This window comes from Mauremys mutica, chromosome 16 (assembly GCF_020497125.1).
Source record: "Mauremys mutica isolate MM-2020 ecotype Southern chromosome 16, ASM2049712v1, whole genome shotgun sequence".
In the NCBI taxonomy this organism is placed as follows: domain Eukaryota; kingdom Metazoa; phylum Chordata; order Testudines; family Geoemydidae; genus Mauremys; species Mauremys mutica.
In genome coordinates, this window is record NC_059087.1 from 30,484,845 (window position 1) to 30,508,440 (window position 23,596).

General features: G+C 57.5%; 1 protein-coding gene across 2 annotated transcripts in view; it reads left to right on the forward strand.

Annotated features, from left to right (window-relative positions):
• RASAL1 (RAS protein activator like 1) overlaps positions 1–23,596 on the forward strand; it is a 115,574-nt gene that overhangs the window by 45,181 nt on the left and 46,797 nt on the right. For both annotated transcript variants that reach the window (XM_044990534.1, XM_044990536.1), the window contains exons 6-11: positions 7,155–7,236; positions 8,663–8,812; positions 12,888–12,976; positions 14,158–14,275; positions 17,963–18,116; positions 22,007–22,071. In XM_044990534.1, coding sequence (XP_044846469.1) covers positions 7,155–7,236; positions 8,663–8,812; positions 12,888–12,976; positions 14,158–14,275; positions 17,963–18,116; positions 22,007–22,071 — 658 coding nt within the window. The remainder of the gene's footprint in view (positions 1–7,154; positions 7,237–8,662; positions 8,813–12,887; positions 12,977–14,157; positions 14,276–17,962; positions 18,117–22,006; positions 22,072–23,596) is intronic.

Here is a 23,596-nt window from a genome sequence, read left to right on the forward strand (position 1 = left end):
TTGAATCATATTTAGCTTGTGTCAAGTATCAGAGGGGTAGCCGTGTTAGTCTGGTTCTGTAGAAGCAGCAAAGAATCCTGTGGCACCTTATAGACTAACAGAAGTTTTGCAGCATGAGCTTTCGTGGGTGAATACCCACTTCTTCGGATGCAAGCAGTGGAAATTTCCAGGGACAGGTGTGTATATATAAGCAAGCAAGAAGCAAGCTAGAGATAACGAGGTTAGATCAATCAGGGAGGATGGGGCCCTGTTCCAGCAGCTGAGGTGTGAAAACCAAGGGAGGAGAAACTGGTTCTGTAATTGGCAAGCCATTCACAGTCTTTGTTTAGTCCTAAACTGATGGTGTTAAATTTGCAGATGAACTGGAGCTCAGCAGTTTCTCTTTGAAGTCTGGTCCTAAAGTTTTTTTGTTGTAGGATGGCCACCTTAAAATCTGCTATTGTGTGGCCAGGGAGGTTGAAGTGTTCTCCTACAGGTTTTTGTAGGACGCATCATCAGGGATCTACAACCCATCCTGGACAATGATCCCACACTTTCACAGGCCTTGGGTGGCAGGCCAGTCCTCGCCCACAGACAACCTGCCAACCTGAAGCATATTCTCACCAACAACTGCACACCGCACCATAGTAACCCTAGCTCAGGAACCAACCCATGCAACAAACCTCGATGCCAACTCTGCCCACATATCTACACCAGCAACACCATCACAGGACCTAACCAAATCAGCCACACCATCACCGGTTCATTCACCTGCACGTCCACCAATGTAATATATGCCATCATATGCCAGCAATGCCCCTCTGCTATGTACATTGGCCAAACTGGACAGTCTCTAAGGAAAAGGATAAATGGACACAAATCAGACATTAGGAATGGCAATATACAAAAACCTGTAGGAGAACACTTCAACCTCCCTGGCCACACAATAGCAGATTTTAAGGTGGCCATCCTACAACAAAAAAACTTTAGGACCAGACTTCAAAGAGAAACTGCTGAGCTCCAGTTCATCTGCAAATTTAACACCATCAGCTTAGGACTAAACAAAGACTGTGAATGGCTTGCCAATTACAGAACCAGTTTCTCCTCCCTTGGTTTTCACACCTCAGCTGCTGGAACAGGGCCCCATCCTCCCTGATTGATCTAACCTCGTTATCTCTAGCTTGCTTCTTGCTTGCTTATATATACACACCTGTCCCTGGAAATTTCCACTGCTTGCATCCGAAGAAGTGGGTATTCACCCACGAAAGCTCATGCTGCAAAACTTCTGTTAGTCTATAAGGTGCCACAGGATTCTTTGCTGCTTCATTTAGCTTGTGATCCACTATGACCCCCAGACAGAGGTGAAAGTAAGCCAGTCCGGTCCGGCATACCATCAAGAGCCAATACGCCATGCCGGACCGCATTGACTTCCATGGCGGGGATTGAAAGGGCTCTGGCGGCCAGGCTGGGGCTGGGATTTAAAGGGCTCAGAGCTCCCCGCGGCTGTGGGCAGCCCAGAGCCCTTTGAATCCCGGCCACGGCTCTGGTGGCCGGGTTGGGGACAGGATTTAAAGGGCTCCGGGCTCCCCTCAGTGGCAGGAGCTCTGGGCCCTTTAAATCCCTGCCCCAGCCCCGCAAAGCTCGGGGTTCCCCCCCCGCAGCCGGAGCCCCGGGCCCTTTAATTTGCCCCTGAGCCCTGGGGGGCTCCCAGCCACCTCTTCAGCTGGGAGCCCCTGGTTGATTTAAAGGCCCTGTGTCTCCCAGCCACAGCTCGTTCCCCAGGGCCTTTAAATCTTGAGAGGCCACGCCTCTTCTGGGTGAGGCCACGCCCCCCTCAGGACTCCGGCAGTACCGGTAAGTTACTTTCACCCCTGCCCCCAGATCCCTTTCCCCAGTACTCCTTCCTAGGCAGTCAGTTCCCATTTTGTATGTGTGCAACTGATTGTGTCTTCCTAAGTGGAGTACTTTGCATTTGTTCTTATTGAATTTCCTCCTGTTTACTTCAGACCATTTCTCCAATTTGTGCAGCTCATTTTGAATTTTAATTTTATCCTTCAAAGCACTTGCAACCCCTCCCAGCTTGGTATCGTCTGCAGACTTTTTAAGTGTATGGTCTGTGTACTTTCTCTCTAGTATCTAAAGCATTGATGAAGATATTGAACAGAACCAGAACCGATCCCTGCGGGACCCCACTCGTCATGCCCTTCTAGCTTGACTGTGAACCACTGATGATTACTTTCTGGGAACAGTTTTCCAACCAGTTTTGCACTCACCTTTTAGTAGTTCCAGCTAGGTTGTATTTCCCTAGTTTGTTTCTGCAAAGGTTGTGATGGGTTCCCCACCTTGTCAGGGCACCACCTGATGTACTGGGATCCCACTGAGCCACCCATTCCACCAGCCTTGGCTTCCTCACACTGTCCTGCTCCAGCGCGCGCGCACACAGACACACACACACACACACACACACACCCAGCTGCAGAAAGACACAGACACTGAGATCAGCTCTGTGTGGGAAGATTTAGCTGAGGGATCGCCCAGCACTCCAGTGCACCCCCCTTTGGGGTGGAAACCCAAGATCATATTGTCTTGTGTTGCACAGAGATCTACACAGCTTATGAAATCCACCCCTCCCTCAGTGTGGTTTTTGCCCCTCCCCCCTTTATGAATTACACAAACTGGTTATAGAATAAACAAAACCCGAGTTTGTTATCTACAGAAGGTCGATTTTAAGTGATTAGAAGGGATAGCAAACAGATCAAAGCAGAGTACTGAGCAAATACAATAAACACTAAAGAAATTGGCTACAAGTAGTAATTTCTCACCTTAAATTTTGTTTTAGGCAGGTTGCAGAATTTCTTGAGGACAAACTGCTCTTGCCTGCAGCTTAAAACTCCAGATATTTCTTTCACAGGCCATACCCCTTCTAGCCTGGGTCCAGTTCTTCCCCAGTTCAGTTGTAGGTGTTTCCAGCAGTCATCTTGGGTGGGAATTCACTGAAGAACCAACCTTGATTAACTCACTCCCCAGCCTTAAATAGGATTTACATATGGCGGGAATCCTTTGTTTCCCAGTTTGATCCCAACTCTCTCCTAGTGGAAAAATACCAGCAGTCCAAGATGGTGTCCAGTACCAGGTCACATGATCACATAACCCTGCAGTGTCAAAGTAGCATCCCAGGAAGCTTCTCAGGAATGTGGAGAGATTAGCATCTTCAAAGACCTATTGTCCTTCCTAATGGTCTATTCACTAACCAGCCAGACTGATTGCATTTTGTCTGGTGGGTTTTCCCCAGGTGCAAACACTTTTGCAATTGATACAGAGTTAATATTCTTAATTTCAGATACAGAAATGACACATGCATACAAATAGGATAATCACATTCAGTACATCATAATCTTTCCAATGATATCTCACATGACCCATCTTGCATAAAATACATCTTACTGATGCCATATTCGTATCATAAGCAGATCTCTTTGAAGAATATAGGGCATAATGTCTCAAAGGTCATGCAAGACAGTATCAAAAGCCTTACTAGAGTCAGGATAAACCACATCTACCACTTTCCCCCCCCCCCCCACAAGGCGTGTTACCCTGTCACAGAAAGCTATTGGGATGGTTTGACACAATTTGTTCCTGACAAGTCCATGTTAACTGGTACTTATCACCTTATTAAGTGTTTGCAAATTGATTGCTTGATTATTTGCTCCACATTTTTCCGCATGATTTGAACCCAGGAGTCCCAGCAGGAAAGGGCCAGTATCCTTAACGTGCTGCATCACAGACCTTTTCAAACACAGTTACTGCTAAAGTGACTTGGTATCATAGAATCATAGAATCATAGAATCTCAGGGTTGGAAGGGACCTCAGGAGGTATCTAGTCCAACTCCCTGCTCAAAGCAGGACCAAACCCAACTAAATCATCCCAGCCAGGGCTTTGTCAAGCCTGACCTTAAAAACCTCTAAGGAAGGAGATTCCACTACCTCCCTAGGTAACCCATTCCAGTTCTTCACCACCCTCCTAGTGAAAAAGTTTTTCCTAATATCCAACCTAAACCTCCCCCTCTGCAACTTGAGACCATTACTCCTTGTTCTGTCATCTTCTACCACTGAGAACAGTCTAGATCCATTCTCTTTGGAACCCCCTTTCAGGTAGTTGAAAGCAGCTATCAAATCCCCCCTCATTCTTCTCTTCTGCAGATTAAACAATCCCAGTTCCCTCAGCCTCTCCTCATAAGTCATGTGCTCCAGCTCCCTAATCATTTTTGTTGCCCTCCGCTGGACTCTCTCCAATTTATCCACATCCTTCTTGTAGTGTGGGGCCCAAAACTGGACACAGTACTCCAAATGAGGCCTCACCAGTGCTGAGTAGAGGGGAATGATCACATCCCTTGATCTGCTGGAAATGCCCCTACTTATACAACTCAAAATGCCATTAGCCTTCTTGGCAACAAGGGCACACTGTTGACTCGTATTCAGCTTTTCGTCCACCGAAACCCCTAGGTCCTTTTCTGCAGAACTGCTGCTTAGCCATTCGGTCCCTAGTCTGTAGCAGTGCATGGGATTCTTCCATCCTAAGTGCAGGACTCTGCACTTGTCCTTGTTGAACCTCATCATATTTCTTTTGGCCCAATCCTCTAATTTGTCTAGGTCCCTCTGTATCCTAGCCCTACCCTCCAGCGTATCAACCACTCCTCCCAGTTTCGTGTCATCTGCAAACTTGCTAAGGGTGCAGTCCACACCATCCTCCAGATCGTTAATGAAGATATTGAATAAAACCGGCCCCAGCACCGACCCTTGGGGCACTCCACTTGATACCGGCTGCCAACTAGACATGGAACCATTGATCACTACCCGTTGAGCCCGACCATCTAGCCAGTTTTCTATCCACCTTACCGTCCATTCATCCAGCCCAGACTTCTTTAACTTGCTGGCAAGAATACTGTGGGAGACTGTATCAAAAGCTTTGCTAAAGTCCAGAAATAGCACATCCACTGCTTTCCCCTCATCCACAGAGCCGGTTATCTCATCATAGAAGACAATTAGGTTAGTCAGGCATGACTTGCCCTTGGTGAATCCATGCTGACTGTTCCTGATCACTTTCCCCTCCTTTAAGTGGTTCAGGATTGATTCCTTGAGGACCTGCTCCATGATTTTTCCAGGGACTGAGGTGAGACTGACTGGCCTGTAGTTCCCTGGATCTTCCTTCTTCCCTTTTTTTAAAGGTAGCTTTAGTCTTCAATTCCAGGCCCCTCTCTTTTTTGTTGACAGCCTAGTGATTCCTTATAGCTCAGGCCCCAGCCCCACACCCCTTACATGTAGTGCTAAGATTCCCTGCCAGAGTGTTAATAATGCCTAGTTCTCATCTAGAGCATCTAATCTCAGATCTCAAAGCGCTTTACAAAGGAGAGCAGTATCGTTAGCCCTGTTTTACAGGTGGGGAAACTGAGGCATAGACAAGTGAAATCACTTGTCTGAGGTCAGCAGTGGCAGAGCCAGGAATAGACGCCAGGATTCCTGAGTTCTGGGTCTCAGCACATGGAGCTAGGCACAGGATGGGGATTCCCTCCATGGGGACATGAGTGCAGTCCTGTGGCTCTGGCTACAGCCTCCCTGCTTTGGGGCACAGGCCAGCGTGATCGGTAAGGGAGTGTAGAGGCCCAGCCCCATTGCACCGGAGCCAGCCAGCCAGGAGGCTTGGCAGAGAGCAGCACGATGCAGAGAAGGCATCCTAGCAACCAGCGCAGGCTCCTAGGCAACACTGTGGCCATGGAGAGTGCTCAGGGAGTGGAGATGGGGTGAGCCAATGCGGCAGGCTCCATCTTCCCAGCATTCTTCTGCAGAGGGGCAGGCGAGAGGGGGTGGGTCAGTTCCTCCCCCTTCTTGTGGGGCAGGAGAGCTCCACAGCGGTTCTCCAGGGAACTAGGGGAGCATGTGCTACCTCCATGAGGGCAGGCTATCCCTTCCCGGCCTGCAGTGGCCTGGCATTCCTGAGGCCCACGGAGGGCTGGCTCATGATGAAAGCACCAGGCAGGGCTCTCGGCGGGGCAGTGCGCATCTCCAGGGGGGCGAGACTGGGACTTGTGTCCCTTGGCTCACCCCTTCTGCTGCCTGTGACTTGCCCCAGCCATGGGGCAGTGCCCCCCCCCCCCCCAGAGCAGGGGAGGAGGCTATGCTGCTAATACTGGAGAGTAGCCATGGGAACAGAAAGTGTTGGCTAAGGGACCCCTGGTATGTGTGTGGGGGACAGGTGGAGTAGGGGACAGTGCGAGGGGGGGGGAAGACAGGGTGGGAGGGAAGAAGACTTGGGGGGTGCAGTAAGAGAGCTCTGAGGGGTGGGCTGTATTCCCCTTAAAGGGCCATGTTCACTTTTCCTTCCGCTGTCACTCTCAGCCTTCGCCCACGGCTCCCCAGGGCCTAGGCAGGGGAGCTCTGGCTCTCCTGGCCTTTTCTTTCCCTGCAGGAATGCTCTCTGCTCTCACCTCCATCTCCAGCTGGTAGATCACCCACTTGGGATGTCCCCAAATGCTGAGCCCCTGCCAGGCTGTTCTGGGGCTTCTCTGACTCCATAGGCACTTTCAAGAGCTCCTTCGGTTTTCCCCGCTTCTCCCCATCCCACTCCATAGTTCCACCCTGCAGGAGTGAGATGCAGAGTGGGGCAGCCCTGCAGTTTTCGGGTGCATCCCCGTCCACTCCAGCTCCTGCCGCTGTCTGAGAGGTGATGGAGCAGCAGGATCTCCCAGTGCAAAGCCAGCCTGGGCACCAGCTTGCTGGTGTCCTGCGTGGGGAGGAGAGGGCGCTTACTGTGCCATTTTCCATGCTGCAGGAGTAGGGCAGAGCATGTGGCACTGAGGACTGGGAGAAGGGGGGAGGATTTTGTCGTAAAGCTCCCAGTCAGCGCCTCAGGGTTTAACTTCCGGGCCTTTCAGAGGGTTTATTTTCTCCTGTGTCCTGGCTGTTGTTTGTGTTGCGTTAGTGCGTTGAAGCTGTCCCGGGCACTGGCCAGGCCCCATTGTGTCAGGCGCTGTCCAAAAACAGACCAGCAACAGTCCCTGCCCCAAAAGTCTTTCAATGCCCCCTGGCCACCCTGGGGAGGCCAAGTCAGCCCCTACCACCCCATGCCTCTGTCCTCTCCCCTAGCCATCCATCCTCCTCCTCTTGTCCTCTCCCCCCAGAGACCTGGCCCCGCGGGACATCTCCGGCACCTCGGACCCCTTTGCGCGAGTGTCCTGGGATGGCCACGCTTTGGAGACAGCTGTGAGTAGAAGCAAGCTCTCTGGCCTGGCTGCATGGGGGCAAGGGACGGGACAGGGCTCCTTTTAGTTGCAATGCCAGTGGCACAAGGGGAGGGGCTCTGGGAGGGACAGCCAGACCCCCCACTGCTTTCACTGGGACTGCGGGTGGTTTGCACTGTGTGCTAGTGACAGCTGAGAGAGCGGTGGGAAGCCTGCCTGTGTATCTCCAACCCACCAGTGTAGGATCTGAGCCCTGAATCCATCAGCCAGCCATGAAGGGAGCAGGACACATGTGACTTGGGCTGGGCTGGGGCCTTGGAGCAGAGACAACATGCTGCCCTCCCTGCACACAGCGAGCGCAAGGCAAGGGCTTAGGGCCAGCCCCCGCCCCCAGCTGACACCTGGGCGGGGGGGAAGAGCTCTCTTCCCAGACATATCTGTAGGTCAGGAGAGCTGCCAGGCTGCAGGGGAGTGTGGCCTTCCCCAGCCCCCCTTTAGCTGTGTGAGGTGTTCTGGGGATGGGCAGCCCAGGGCATCCTTGTGCTCTTGCTCCGTCCTTTGCCTCTCAGTGCAGTGGCAAGGCAATCGGCGCACTTCCCCGGGGCCTGCCCAGAGCCCTGTCAGGAGCGGTGCGATTACTAAAGAATGCTGCCGTTCTCGTTTCTAAGGGACGCCTTCTCTGGCAGGAACACACCGGCTCGCCTCACTCTTTTGCTGCTGCAGCAGGTTTGCCCACAGCTGAGTTTACGTGCCCATTTCACACCAGCCAAGTGTTTACCAAACAGCCTTTGGTTTTGTTCCCAACATTGTGTAACGCTGACAGGTCCCAGTCGTCACCATCGAACCTGGGACCTCTGGAGCTAAATGCATGAGCCTCTACCACATAAGCTAAAAGCCATATGACTGTTAGTTAAGGCTGTAGCGCAAACTCATTAATCTCTCTCTAAGTGGCCACTAGATGGGACAGAACACCACACCCAGGAGGTGTGTGGGTTACAATTGCTCTTGGCTTTTGCCGGAGCCCTGTGCAGGGCCGCCCAGAGGATTCAGGGGGCCTGGGGTCTTTGGCCGCGGGGGGCCCCCGCTTTGGCGGTAATTTGGCAACGGGGGGTCCTTCTGCTCCGGGATCTGCCGCCGAAGTGCTCCGAAGACCCGCAGCGGGGGCCCCCTGCCACCAAATTACTGCCGAAGACCCGGGCCCCGTGAGAGTTTTCCGGGCCCCCCGGAGCGAGTGAAGGACCCTGCTCCAGGGCCCCCGAAAAACTCTCGTGGGGGCCCCTGCAGGGCCCGGGGCAAATTGCCCCACTTGCCCCCCCCCCCCCCCCCCCCCCCCCCCCCCCGGGTGGCCCTGGCCCTGTGTCACACCCGTGTTGTCATGCTGGAACAGACCTTCCCCACCTGACTCCCCATTCCTCTCTGACATGCCACCTTTCTCTCTCCCCTTGCAGATCATTAAGAAGACTCGCTTCCCGCACTGGGAGGAGGTGCTGGAGTTTGACCTGGAGGAGGGGGTGCCCGGGAAGGAATCCAAGGGGTCCCGTGTGAGCGTGGAGGTGTGGGACTGGGACATGGTGGGGAAGAACGACTTCCTGGGACGGGTGAGCAGCTCCAGCCGTCTCCTCAGTGCCTCCGGTGTGGGGGCTGGTGGCTCTGGTCGGGGTGGGGGATGACGAGGGATTCGAGGGGGGAAGGCCAATGGCACACAGGCCTGCTGCAGTCTCAGAGCTCCTGCTGGCTTGTAAGGAGTGTGGATCCCTTTCTCAGCTGGTCAGTTTGATGTGGGGGGAGGCAAAACGACCTAGCAGGCTGGTTTCTCAGTTCCTCTGTTGCTGTGCTGGTGGCCGGGGACAGGACGGGGTGTATGTGTGAGGCTGGTTCTAAGCCCCCCTTGCACTTGCTGGATTCTGCCCGGCCTCTGGTGTGAATTAACATTGTCCCAGGGCTGCTCTAGTCATGCTTTGCTTTCCATGCGCCCTCCGCCATGGGCTCTGGGAATAGCTGGAGAGCAGCGCTGAGCCCTGATCTGCCCCTGTGCCCGTGGGCTGAGAGCAGGGCTTGTGTAGGTCACTTACACCAGCAAGAGGGCAGCTGTGGTGCCCTCCCCATGCTCTGTGTAGTCTGCCAGAGTGGCACAAGGGACCTTAGGGTGACTGAGAATCAAGTCCAAGGAGAGGAGGTCAGAGAGAGAGAGGAAAATGCTCATGAATCATTGAGGGTGAAGGTACAGCTTGGAGATATGTGCAGGGTGCGTAACGCTGTGTCCTGACACCAGCCAGAACGAGCCGGCAGCTGAGACCTGAACCTGCTGCTCAGTTCACTTGATCCCCATGTCACGGCAGTTCTGTCTGGCAGGGGAAGCAGAACCTGTCTGATTGCTATTCCACCGGGGGGTAGCGGCTCAGCAAGGCTCGGGCCAGCCTCCTGCCAGAAGAGCCGGGCCAAGCAAGTGGGGAGAGAGGGCTTGTAACGATGCTGCCTTTGGTGGGACACTTCTGAGAGTGTCAGTTCAGGACAAATTGCTGAGAGCAGGGCAGTCACAGCCCCAGGCTGGGGGTCCTTTGCACACCAAGGCAAACCAAACCAGACAGAGAGAGAGGACTTCGGTCTCACCCCACTGGTTAACCACAAGTCACACAAGCAATTCCCAAGACACTCCAGTTTCCCAGTATCACCACCAGTGCCACTCGTCCTGGGGATGAATAGTTATGAAAACCAACACCCCAGTAAAAGGAAAGAGGTTCTCCCGATCCCAAAGGACCAAGCCCCAGACCCAGGTCAATATACAAATCAGATCTTACCCACAAATCACGCTGTTGCCAATCCTTTAGAATCTAAAATCTAAAGGTTTATTCATAGAAGGGAAAAAGATAGAGATGAGAGCTAGAATTGGTTAAATGGAATCAATTACATACAGTAATGGCAAAGTTCTTAGTTCAATCTTGTAGCAGTGATGGAATAAACTGCAGGTTCAAAACAAGTCTCTGGAGTCCATCCACAGCTGGGATGGGTCATTCAGTCCTTTGTTCAGAGCTTCAGTTTGTAGCAAAGTCCCTCCCGAGGCAAGAAGCAGGATTGAAGACAAGATGGAGGAGATGCAGCAGCCTTTTATAGGCTTTCTCTTGTGGGTGGAAACCCGTTGGTTTTCATGTGCAAGATCACAGCAAGATGGAGTTTGGCATCACATGGGCAAGTCACATGTCCATGCATGACTCAGTTCTTTACAGGCCGACGCCATTGTTTACATGTTAGTTTGAACGTTCCCAGGACAGCTCAGATGTGGATTGGCATCTGCCAAAGTCCATTGTCAGTTAAATTTCTTGATTGGGCACTTACTGAGAATAGCCCCTTCTCAAGAAGCCGACCAAATGCTTCACTGAGGCTACTAAGAATCAAAACACATTGATATACAAGTACATAGCCAATATTCATAACTTCAGCTACAAAAATGACACACCCATACAGATAGCATGATCATAATCAGCAAATCGTAACCTTTCCATAGACACCTCACACGACAACCTTTGTACAATATTTGCTGCAAATATATAACAGTGGTTGCACCGCTGATCTATACGGTTAGAGTTTATGTCAATAACATCACAGGGCTTAACAGCTTTGTGAAAGGAAAAGTTTTGCAGCTGTTCTTGGTGCATGTGTTTGCGCTTGTGGGTGCCTCTGCCCTCCTGCCCCCTCTAGTGCCTGGGCCCCCGAAGAGGCTAAGGGATCTATCACAGCTGCCAGGTGCGGGGCTCTAACTGCAGTGTAGACAGACTCCAAGGGGCGTGGAGCAGTTTGCTGATGGCAGCCGCGGTTTCTAGGTATCTGACGGGTGTAAAGCCTGGTGCCAGGCGGGGAGCCCTCGGCCTGTGTCTGGGCTCTACTGTGCGTCTTTCTTGGGTTTAGGTCCCTTCAGCCCCAGGGTCCACTGCAGGGAGATCTGCAAGCCTGACCCAGTAAACAAACCCCATTTTAATTTGGGGGTCCCCTGTTTTGGTGCTGTGGGGCAGGGGGAGTTAGGGTGACCAGACATCCCAATAAAATCAGGACCGTCCCGATATTTAGGTGTTTGTCCCGCATCCCGACCAATCTTCGGTCAGGACACAATTTGTCCCGATATTTCGCTCCGCCGGCAGCACTCAGCTCTTTATTTTTCTCTGACAGTGAATACCCCCCCGCCCCAATGTGTCCTGATATTTTCTCCCTCTCATCTGGTCACCCTAGGGGGAGTATAAGTGGAGGGTGGAATCCATTCAGCCTCCTGCTTCCAGGGCTGGAGCACGCCGGCTCGGCAGAGGGATCCGGGGCTGGAGCACGCCGGCTCGGCAGGGGGGCCCGGGGCTGGAGCACGCCGGCTCGGCAGGGGGCCCGGGGCTGGAGCACGCCGGCTCGGCAGAGGGGCCCGGGGCTGGAGCACGCCGGCTCGGCAGAGGGGCCCGGGGCTGGAGCACGCCGGCTCGGCAGGGGGCCCGGGGCTGGAGCACGCCGGCTCGGCAGAGGGGCCCGGGGCTGGAGCACGCCGGCTCCGCAGCGGGGCCCGGGGCTGGAGCACGCCGGCTCGGCAGGGGGGCCCGGGGCTGGAGCACGCCGGCTCGGCAGAGGGGCCCGAGGCTGGAGCACGCCGGCTCCGCAGAGGGGCCCGGGGCTGGAGCATGCCGGCTCCGCAGAGGGGCCCGGGGCTGGAGCACGCCGGCTCCGCAGGGGGCCCGGGGCTGGAGCACGCCGGCTCGGCAGGGGGGCCCGGGGCTGGAGCACGCCGGCTCGGCAGGGGGGCCCGGGGCTGGAGCACGCCGGCTCGGCAGAGGAGCCCGGGGCTGGAGCACGCCGGCTCCGCAGAGGGGCCCGGGGCTGGAGCACGCCGGCTCCGCAGAGGGGCCCGGGGCTGGAGCACGCCGGCTCCGCAGGGGGCCCGGGGCTGGAGCACGCCGGCTCGGCAGAGGGGCCCGGGGCTGGAGCACGCCAGCTCCGCAGAGGGGCCCGGGGCTGGAGCACGCCGGCTCCGCAGGGGGCCCGGGGCTGGAGCACGCCGGCTCGGCAGAGGGGCCCGGGGCTGGAGCACGCCGGGTCGGCAGAGGGGCCCGGGGCTGGAGCACGCCGGCTCCGCAGGGGGCCCGGGGCTGGAGCACGCCGGCTCGGCAGAGGGGCCCGGGGCTGGAGCACGCCGGCTCCGCAGAGGGGCCCGGGGCTGGAGCACGCCGGCTCCGCAGAGGGGCCCGGGGCTGGAGCACGCCGGCTCCGCAGGGGGCCCGGGGCTGGAGCACGTCGGCTCCGCAGGGGGCCCGGGGCTGGAGCACGCCGGCTCCGCAGAGGGGCCCGGGGCTGGAGCACGCCGGCTCCGCAGGGGGCCCGGGGCTGGAGCACGCCGGGTTGGCAGAGGGGCCCGGGGCTGGAGCACGCCGGCTCCGCAGGGGGCCCGGGGCTGGAGCACGCCGGCTCCCCAGAGGGTGCCGGGGCAGAGCCAATGCAGCGTGAGGCTGGAAGTGCTCTAAGAGTCTGGCAGGGAAACAGCCTGGGGATGAACCACGCTGGCAGCTAATGTGAGGGCTGGAGTTTTCCCGCTCTATCGCCAGGGGCTGGGAGTCGGGAGAATGGGAAGAGGCTCCCCCGACACTGCAGTACTGCCCCCGGCTGTCAGCTCCTGTCCCCTTACTGTCCCTCTCTTCGTGTCCCACACAGGTTGAGTTCTCTCTGGACGCCCTTCAGAGATCCCCTGCCAAAGGCTGGTTCAGGCTCCTGCCCTTCCCCACCGCTGAGGAGGATGCTGGGTAAACAGTTGGCCTTGAGCTAGGGGCCATCATTAACCCCTGGGGGGAAGAGAAGGAGTGACCATGGCTCCTAGTCCCAGCTCTGGGAGAGGAGCGTGGAGCAGTGGTTACACCAGGGCGCTAGGAGTCAGGATTCCCGGGTTCCATTTCCAACATGGGGGGTGATGTGTCTAGTGCTTAGGTCAGGGGGCTGGGGTTCAGGACTCCTGGGTTCTAGTCCCAGCTCTGTCATTGACTTGCATGCGCACCGTGGGCAGGTCAGGCCCTGCTCTGTGCCTCAGTTTCCCCAACTGAAAAATGAGGTTTAGTGATGCTGCCCTTCCTCAAAGGCAGTCAGGAGGGGTTTGTTCATCCACCAGGTCACCCCTTGCCACCTTCCCGTGTGTGCACTCAGCATCTGCGGGGTGCTGAAGACGTTAAGGGGCTGTCTTTAAATGGAGTTAATATGGGCATTTCATTCCCTGCCCCAGTCCCTTTAAATCCCTGCCCCAGTGCCCAGGGTGCTGGGGCGCCAAACCCCCCTGAGCTCTCCCTTCCCTCCCAGCACACCAGCGGGGCCCCTCGTGAGCTCTAAGGTGAGCCCGTGGAGACTGGGGGCTTTGAGTCTGGGAGTGCATCAGGCACAGGAGGCACTGGGGCAGCAGAGGGATCCTCTGTAATGTGCTGCAATAGTCCAGCTCTGGGTGACCTCTCGCCGTCTGGCCATTCATCCTGCCTTGGAATAGGAGCTTGAAAGGCTTGGCCGGATGGATGGGAAGGTCGCTGGAGGCGCTGGTGCCAGCATGATTCACCCACAGAGCCCGTGCCGAGGCAGAGCAGTGGTGGGACAGGACTGTTCCTCCACTGGTGGAAGCACACCAGTGCCACGGGGTGGTGCCGGGCAGGGCACTGACCGCAGTAGTCGCAGCCCAGCCAAGGGAAGGCTGAGGTTTTACCCCGGGCCCCTGGGCTGGAAGGAAAGGAGAGCAGCACAGGGGAAGAGGTTAAGGACAGAGGGAATCAGGCTCATCTTGCGGGTTCTTGGCCCTGGGTTATGGTTGGTACTGGCTGTAGATTCTGGTTGCTGTGCTGGAGGACTGAGCTGGCTAGAACCAGGTTGCAGATACCGGCTCCCCCGTGCTGGTTTGCACTCATTCCACGCACGCTTGCCCACGTGGGTGGTGTCTCGGGTGTCGTTGCAGAGGAAAGCTGGGGGCTCTGAGGCTGAAAGTCCGACTGGCCGAGGACAGGATCCTGCCCTCCATGTACTACCAGCCCCTGATTGAGCTCCTGGTGGAATCCATCCTGTGCCCTGCCGAGGTGGGTACCAGCCTGCCTGGCTCCTTGTGCACGGCCTCCTGACCGTGTCTGCGTCCAAGCCATGTGCGGACAGCACACGCGAGGAGGAGGGTTGGGGGCGAACGGCAGGGCCGGGATGGGGGAGATGGAAGGGAGGAGGGGAAGCAGTGGGCAGCCTCAGTTTACTTTCTAGTTCCCAGGCCCCTCACTCATGCCACCAGGGGGATGGGAACAGTTCCTTGCTGCGGCAGTGTCTGTCCCCCAGCTGTAGGGCTGCCAGCTTTCTAATCGCACAAAACCAAACAGCCCAGTCCCACCCCTTCCCCGAGGCCCTGCCCCCCACTCACTACATTCCCCCTCCCTTGGTGGCTCGCTCTCCCCCACCCCCACTCACTTTCACTGGGCTGGGACAGCGGGGTGGGTTGCGGAAGGGGGTGCGGGCTCTGGGATGGGGCCAGAGATGAGGGGTTCAGCATGCAGGAGGGGGGTCTGGGCTGGGGGGTGGGGCAGAGGGATCCAGAGTGTGGGAGCGGGGTGCGGGTTGAGGCAGGGGGTTGGGGTGTGGGAGAGGGTGAGGGTGAGGGCTCTGGGGTGGGGCCGGGTATGAGGGGTTCAGGATGGGGGGTGCAGGCTCTGGGGTGCAGGAGGGGGCTCCAGGTTTGGGGGGCTCAGGGCTGGGGGTTGAGGTGCAGGAGGGGGGATGGGCTCTGGGTTAGGGGTGTGAGCTCTGGGGTGTGCCGAGGTTTTGGGGTCCACGGGGGGTGCTCAGGGCTGGGGCAGGGGGTTGCGGCTCAGGGTTGGGGTGCAGGCTGACCTCGGGCGGATCCCGGTTAGCAGCGCAGAGGGGCTAAAGCAGGCTGCCTGCCTGTCCTGGCTCTGTGCTGCGTCCCGGAAGCAGCCAGCAGGTCCAGGTCCTACGCAAGGGGTGTGGGGGCAGGAGGCTCCGTGGCGTGTGCTGCCCCCCCAGCTCAGGAGCCAGTGCCCAGGCAGCGTGCGGAGCCTAGGAGCCAGACCTGTTGGCCACTTCTTAGGCGTGGGGCGGTGCCCCAGGACAGGTAGGGGCTAGCCTGCCTTACCGCCTCAGCACCGCTGACTGGGCTTTTAGTGGCCTGGCCGGCGGTGCTGACCAGCGCCGCCAGGGTCCCTTTTCAACCGGACACCTGGTCACCCTCCCCAGCAGTTGTGCCTGACCCCTCTATAGCAGCATGTTCTCCTTAGCCTGCGCTTCATCTCCCGGCCTTACGACGTCCGTCTGGGGCCTGCAACGATCTGTCCCTGGTAGCACTGAGCCACCCGCCAGCGCTGCCCAGGGACCTTTGCAACAGCATCGCCCCAGATGGCTCCGCAGGAGTGGGGTAGCACCCGACAGGCATGTTAATCTGAATGAAGATTCAAGCAGAGAGCAGCTGTTCCTCAGCCTGTATGCGTGTGTGCATGTGCACGTGGACGTGTGGATGTGAGCACGTGCGTGTGTGTATGCGTGTGCACGCAAACTTTTGATGTGTCAATGCTTTGAGGCCACAGTGGCAGGCAGCTGAGGCCCTGCCTGGATGGCTGGTCACCTGCTACATGTCACTGCCTCTGGCCAGGGCCTTTTGGGACCTAGGGGCCATCATGGTGAGCGGGGGGCGGGGTCTGGTCCGTGGGTTGCTATTGACGCTGGGTTGTTAGGACAACAGCACAGGGTAGGTGGCAGAGATGGTGCAGGAGGTTCAATAGCCAGTGGCAGTGAGTCTTGGCTCCCTCCTTTTCCTGTCCTGGCCTCGCCCCCAGCCATGATTTCTCCACCGGGCTGTTCTGATTTCGCTGGCCCCACCAGTGCCCTGGAGAGCAGGGCCGCCCAGAGGATTCCGGGGGCCTGGGGTCTTCGGCGGCGGGGGGGCCCTTCCGTTCCGGGACCCGCCGCCAAAGTGCCCCGAAGACCTGCGGCGGGAGCCCCCCGCCGCCGAATTACCACCGAAGCGGGACCCGCCGCCGAAGCGCAGCCCGGTCTTCGGCGGTAATTCGGCGGTGGGGGGGGGTCCCCGCCGCGGGTCTTGGGGCACTTTGGTGGTGGGTCCCGGAACAGAAGGGGCCCCCCACCGCCGAAGACCGGGCTGCGCTTCGGCGGCGGCGGGTCCCACTTCCCCCCCGGCCCCAGCCCCAGCCCCAGCCCCAGCCTCTGCCTCTGCCTCTGCCTCTTACCCGAGCGCGTCTCCGGCGGGGCCTGAGCTCCGTCCCGCTCAGAGCCGCGTGGTGAGGGGGCGGGGCTGTGAGCTCCACGCCGAGCGGAGGCAGCTGCCCCGCCCCCTCCCCACGCCGCTCTGAGCGGGGCGGGGCTTAGGCCCCGTTGGAGCTCCCAGCCCCGCCCCCTCACCACGCGGCTCTGAGCGGGGCGGGGCTCAGGCCCCGTTGGAGCTCCCAGCCCCGCCCCCTCACCACGCGGCTCGGATCGGGGCGGGGCTCAGGGGCTCGGCCGGAGACTCGGCGCTTGATCCGCTGAGGCTCCAGGAGAGGGGCGGAGGCGGGAGCCTCCGCTCTTCTCTTGGGGGCCCCTGCGGAGCCCGGGGCAAATTGCCCCCTTTGCCCCCCCCTCTGGGCGGCCCTGCTGGAGAGTCACGACACCCCCCTGGTGTTGCAGCAGCCAGTCAGTGCCTGGGGGTGGCTGTGAGCTCTCTGAGATGCCAGTCCCCTCTAGTCTGCTGGTAGTGCGGGCCGTGTGCTGGGGCTTGGAGGCCAGAGCCCTAGGTGCTCCCGGGCCTGGGCTCGCTCTGCCTTGGTGGCTGGGCTCCGGGGCACGCCCAGGATCTGAGTACAGCAGCCAGCTCTCCTGGGGCTGCCAGGGGCTGCAAGCCCAGGCTCAGTGACAAGCCCAGCCCAGCCCTAGGGGCCGTGAAGTACAGGGGTAACAGTGGCACAGCCCCTGGGTGGGCTCCTCAAGCCACTCCCCTGTGTCCTGCCAGCAAGAGGCTTCAGCCCTGGCTCTGGGGCTGCCCACTGGCCAGCCAGCTTCCCGGCTGCCGGGTGCCCTCGCACTGGCCTCGCCTGGCCACTACACTGGGGGTGATGGAGCCTCCTGCTGGCTTGATGCTGGGCTGCCCGGAAGCCAGTAGGATGCATCGGGACCATACACCTCTGTAGCACCCTGGCCTCACCCAGGGCTACCTGGCCATGGGGTGAGATGTGCCCTCTGCCCTGCAAGTCGTGGTAGGCAGGGAGAGCGCTGCTGGGGGCAGGAGGCAGTATCAGGAGGGGCAGGCGTTAGCTGGCAGCAGGCGGGCGCTCGTCCCAGGGGAAGGCGGAGGGGGTGCCAGGAGTAGGAGGAGCCCAGGCTGGGGCTGTAGGCAGGGTCCTGTCCAGGGCCTTGGGGGTAAGGAACTGGCTCTGCTGCAAAGGGGCAGGGAACTGGGGAAGGGGTGGGGTGCTCAGCCGAGCCCGTGGTCCTGCAGGTTCAGCCTGGCCACACGATCGGAATGGCCTGTCAGCTTCCCTCCCTCTGCACCCCACACCTCTCTGAAAGCTTCCTCCTGGGATGGGGGCCAGAGACGGACCCTCCTGGTGTGTGGGGGCACAGCGGGTCTGGGGGGAAGAGAGGATCTCCCTGTGTGGGGCAGAGGGGCCCCACTTGGTGTGGAGCAGAGAGGGCTCCGGTGAGGGAACTCTGGGGGTCTCCCTGGGTGGGGCAGATGCGTGCTGGACAGACAGCATCGCTGCCCTGCTGTGCGGCAGGAGGAGGACGTCAGCCCGCTGGCCTTGCTGGAGGAGATCAGCTCGGTGGAGAGCCGGCAGGACGTGGCCACGAAGCTGGTGAAGATCTTCCTGGGACAGGGCCTGGCGGTGCCCTTCCTGGACTACCTCAACCTGCGGGAGGTGACCAAGACCAGTAAGTGCTGCCCCAAGGCCTGGTGGCGAGAGCCTGGCCCAGTGCCTTCCCCAGGAGCCTGCTCGTCACTGGCAAAGCTCATGGCACTGGGCATTGCTGAGGGAGCTCCCAGAGTGATCTGGGGTGCTCCATATGGAGGGCACCCGCTGCTGCTTGCCTGGTGTTGGGGGGGGTTCTCTTGTGCCACACCTAGACCAGGAAATCTGGAGGGGGGGTAATCGAACACCCATTGAGCCCATTTCCACACCTTGCCTAGCACCCAGGTACCAGTTAGTATCGATACTGAGGTACCTGTGACACTAGTCCCAGTCAGCGATGGTACCCGTGGCCCTAGGTACCAGCTGGCAGTGGTACCTGCCTGCCCCTGTGCATTTCCCTGGGTGCTCATCTCTTGGGCCTCCCTTGGAATCACAAGCAAAAGACCTATCTGAAGTGAGCCCATCCTCCAACACCGAGACAAGATTTTAAATTCAGACTGGCCTCGGGAACCCCAAACGAAGGGGGGCAGGAACTCCCACCCCTCTCTATCCAAAGGGCAGGGCCTGCTTCCCCCTCTCCCTCTCCTGATCTCAAGCCTGCAGTCACATGGCGGCTGGGGGAGTGGTGGGGAGCAGCTACCAAGATCTCCCGCCCCCTTCCAACCGTTCCAGGCCACAGATAGACCTTGCTTCAAACTGGGTTTCCTGTCATAACTCCCTGATTGGCTCCTCTCCTCACCGTAGCATCCTTCTTTTGGTCCTAATGCGCCATTGTGTTTCCATGGAAACCCCAGGCTGCCTGGTTTGGAGGCAGGGGGTGGCAGGAGAATGGGATATGGACCAGAAATGCTCTGATCAAACATGGGTTCTGACACTTGGCAACATTTGGGAGCTGGAAATGGGCAGGTTTGAGGCAGCAGCATAGGAGATAGGTCTCCACATTGAACCTCAACGGGGCAAGGAGCGTGAAGGGTCAATATGTGTGGCAACAAACTCCTCCCCACTCATTAGGAACAGTTGGTGTGAGACAAGCATGGTAGACGGCCCCATGGGACAGTGTGACCTAGTGGATAGAGCACTGGATTGGGAGTCAGGAGACCTGGATTCTGTTCCTGGCTCTGCCACGGACCTGCTGGCTGCCCTGTGCTATGCCTCAGTTTCCCCTCTCACCCTTTGTATGTCTTGTCTATTTACAGTGGGACACAGGGACTCGCTCCCATTCTGTGTCTGTACGGAGCCTAGCACAGAATGGTTCCTAGCTCGGCTAGGGTCTTTAGGCCCCACCATAAAACAAATAAGAATTATGGTGACTTCACCCCCAGATATTTGAAATCTGGTTCCGTGTGTGTAATGATTGTCCTTCCTCTGTAATGGGCTGGACCAAACTCTACATCCCAGCCCTACTGAGCTTTGCGGGGTTTGTGATCTAGATCAGAACTGCATGTCTGGAGCCACCATTGGGTGAAAGTTCCCCTGTCACTTTGTGAACATTCATAGGGAAAAATCTGCAACATCCTGTGACCCTAGCACAAGTGAGCATTGGTACCCATGGCAAGAGGTACCAGGGAGCATGGGTACCACTGGGTATTAGTGCCTAGGTACCCCGGGCCCTGGATACCGGTGGGGATCAGGGTCTAAGGTCCCCGGGGCCCTGGATACCGGTGGGGATCAGGGTCTAAGGTCCCCGGGGCCCTGGATACCGGTGGGGATCAGGGTCTAAGGTCCCTGGATACCGGTGGGGATCAGTGTCTAAGGTCCCTGGATACCGGTGGGGATCAGTGTCTAAGGTCCCCAGGGCCCTGGATACCGGTGGGGATCAGTGTCTAAGGTAACCCTGGCCCTGGATACCGGTGGGGATCAGTGTCTAAGGTACCCCTGGCCCTAAATACTGGTGGGGATCAGTGTCTAAGGTACCCCTGGTCCTAGATACCGGTGGGGATCAGTGTCTAAGGTACCCCTGCCCTGGATACCGGTGGGGATCAGTGTCTAAGGTCCCCGGGGCCCTGGATACCGGTGGGGATCAGTGTCTAAGGTCCCCGGGGCCCTGGATACCGGTGGGGATCAGTGTCTAAGGTAACCCTGGCCCTGGATACCGGTGGGGATCAGTGTCTAAGGTCCCCGGGGCCCTGGATACCGGTGGGGATCAGTGTCTAAGGTCCATAGGGCCCTGGATACCGGTGGGGATCAGTGTCTAAGGTCCCCGGTGCCCTGGATACCGGTGGGGATCAGTGTCTAAGGTCCCCGGGGCCCTGGATACTGGTGGGGATCAGTGTCTAAGGTCCCCGGGGCCCTGGATACCGGTGGGGATCAGTGTCTAAGGTCCCCGGGGCCCTGGATACCGGTGGGGATCAGTGTCTAAGGTCCCCGGTGCCCTGGATACCGGTGGGGATCAGTGTCTAAGGTCCCTGGGGCCCTGGATACCGGTGGGGATAAGTGTCTAAGGTCCCCGGGGCCCTGGATACCGGTGGGGATCAGTGTCTAAGGTCCCCGGGGCCCTGGATACCGGTGGGGATCAGTGTCTAAGGTCCCCGGGGCCCTGGATACCGGTGGGGATCAGTGTCTAAGGTCCCTGGGGCCCTGGATACCGGTGGGGATAAGTGTCTAAGGTCCCCAGGGCCCTGGATACCGGTGGAGATCAGTGTCTAAGGTCCCCAGGCTCTAGTACCAGTGGTATTGGTTCCACCAGGTCTAGCGTGGGAGCTACTCCAAGGCAGTGCTTCTTGTCAGAGCAGATGTGGTGACTGGGGCGTGCCTCTGGCTACCTGCCTGTACCTACAGGAGGAAGCAATCGGGTTGGGCTTGGCCCAGCTCCAGCACCAGTGCAGTGAATTGCTTGGCATCTGCCCAGGACTGAGCTCGCAGCCTGGCTACGTGGCGGGGAGAGAGGCTGTTTAGAGAAACCCTCATGGTGGGAATGGACTAGATTAAAGGCCGAATTCCCAGTCACTCCTTTCCTGCCCTCTAGGCAGGGATAGAGAGGTAGGGGAAGGTGACTTCAAGCTATCCTTGGGCTCCCTGTATTCTGGCGCCTGCCCAGCTCCCAGTGCAACCATGGCAGCCAGTGCATCGCTATAGCACTGGCCACCCTGCTCACAACCCCTCGTAGCCCTTACGCCATCCTACATGGCCAGGGAGGCCACATACACAGGGGAGTTCTCAGGCTTCCTCCCCACTTCACACAATCAGAGTCCAAGGGCCTTAGTGTGGCCGGGGTCTCTTCCCTGGGAGCGGCCTTCCAAGGGAAGAACCAGGGCAGGGTTCTTGTCTCCATTTGCTATCCCCTCGCCTCGTGCTGGCTCTCCAGGGCATTGCACGTGGTGACATGGCTCCATCTCTGCTGGGATCCTCACGCATGTCTCCCCCGCTCTCACCTGAGGGGCAGCCCCCAGTCCTATGCTCCGCCCACCCCGGGCTGGCCCCCTTGACTCCAGAATCCTTCCTGCACATGCAGAGAATAGCTGCTCCATTTCCCCACCATTTCCCCAAGCCATTCAGCTGGCTCCCCACTATTTCAGGATCCAGCATTTGTCTCTCCACCTCCTTCTGCTCCTCACAGCCCCAGCCTCTCTGTCTCTGCTGGTGTGAGCGCCTTCTCCCCCGCAACTCCTGCTGCCTGAAGTAGCCTGCCTGTCTCCACCCCCTCTTCTTCCCGATCTCCCTTGGAAACCCATCTGCTCCCTGCTGCTGGCACCTCAGTCTGTCCCTGTACTGCTGGCCAGAGGGCTGAAGGCTCTGACAACATTTTTGCACCTACCCCCGTGCTGTGTCTAGCTGATGCCATGTGCTGCTCACTGTCTGGTGCTGTTTAGCCCTGCAATGCACCGTGGGATGGAGGCTGTGTGAAAGGCACTGTGAAAATGCAATGTGGCACAGGTCCCAGCTGGGTTATAAATCCATTTTCTTTGCTTCCAGCTGATCCGAACACACTCTTCCGCTCCAACTCCCTGGCCTCCAAATCCATGGAGCAGTTTATGAAGGTGAGTGTGGTGGAGAGTGTCCCAGTGAATTCTGGGAATGCAGGTGTTAGCAACTCTGATCTGTGCCAGACCTCAGCATGCTAAGGGCCCCTCTTCCATCCTCTTCCTGTGCGGCCTGTGAAATAACACCATGAGAAAAGTGACATGCTGGTTCGAACACAGAGCTGGGGGCCAGGAACCCCTGGCTAGTTCAGATTCCAGTTGTGGTGGCCTCAGGCAAATCTCTCTGTGTTCTTGTCTGCTAATATTGATCTGCCAGGGGTGTGCACTGGCCATGAGAAGAGCCCCAGAAGTGCTAAATTTGGGGGTTTGTCTTCACTAGACTCTTGTGTCTCCAGGTAATTGATTGCCATTGAGTTTGGAGTAGTTAACACCTTTGTGAAAACACCCCACACATTTCATCCTGGCTACAAATGTTTGTTCTTTACCTCAAGGATCACAGGGCTTAATGGGCAAAATGTCTAGTGAAGATATACCCTGAAGTGTTTATTAAAGGCTTATCTACACATACAGCTGCACCACTGCAGTGCGTCTGGTGACCGTGATCTCTGCTGAAGGGAGGTCAGCATAATAAACCCATCTCTGCAAGGGGTGGGAGAAGCTGTTTTACCCTGTGGCTACCCTCGGAGGGGTGTAGAGTGCTGATCTCCGTTGAGCACTATAGGGGCCAGGATTTCCTGGTGAGGTAACCATCATGCATCAGTTCTCTCCCTGTAAAGTCCCTCTCTCTGGCAGTGAGAACAAAACTGTTCTCTCCCTCCCCACTGCCATTCACAAAGAGAGCTGTGGCACCCCTTTCAGTGCCACTGTCTGTGCCACGGGAATCCCCTGGCAACCAGCTTTCTCCATCAGAGGATGGGAAGCACCATTCCTTACAGCTCCAAGAGGGGGTGCTAGAGAGTGATATGAGGCTTCAACAATCCCCTGGAAGGCAGGCTAGGGTGAAACCTGGGGCTTGTCCCTTGGGTCGCAAAACCTGTAACAAGTGGCAGTCTCCAATCGCTTCTCCTCATCTCTCCTCTCTGTACTGTTCATCCTTTCTAAATTAGCTGTTACCACTCAAGAAAGAGATCTTGGAGTCACAGTGGATAGTTCCCTGAAAACATCCACTCAATGTGCAGCGGCAGTCAAAAAAAATGAACAGAATGTTGGGAATAATTAAGAAAGGGATAAATAATAAGACAGAAAATATCATATTGCCTCTATATAAATCCATGGTATGGCCACACCTTGAATACTGCGTGCAATTCTGGTCGCTCCATCTCAACAAACATATGTGAGAATTGGAAAAGGTTCAGAGAAGAGCAATTAAAATGATTAGGGGTGTGGAACAGCTTCCACACAGTGAAAGAGAAAAAAGTGGGATCGTTCAGCTTAGAAAAGAGACGATGGGGGAGGGGATATGATAGAGGTCTATAAAATCATGCCTGGTGTGGAGAAATTAAATAAGGACGTGTTATTTGCTCCTTTTCATAACATAAGAATTAGGGGTCACCAAATGAAATTAATAGGCAGCAAGTTTAAA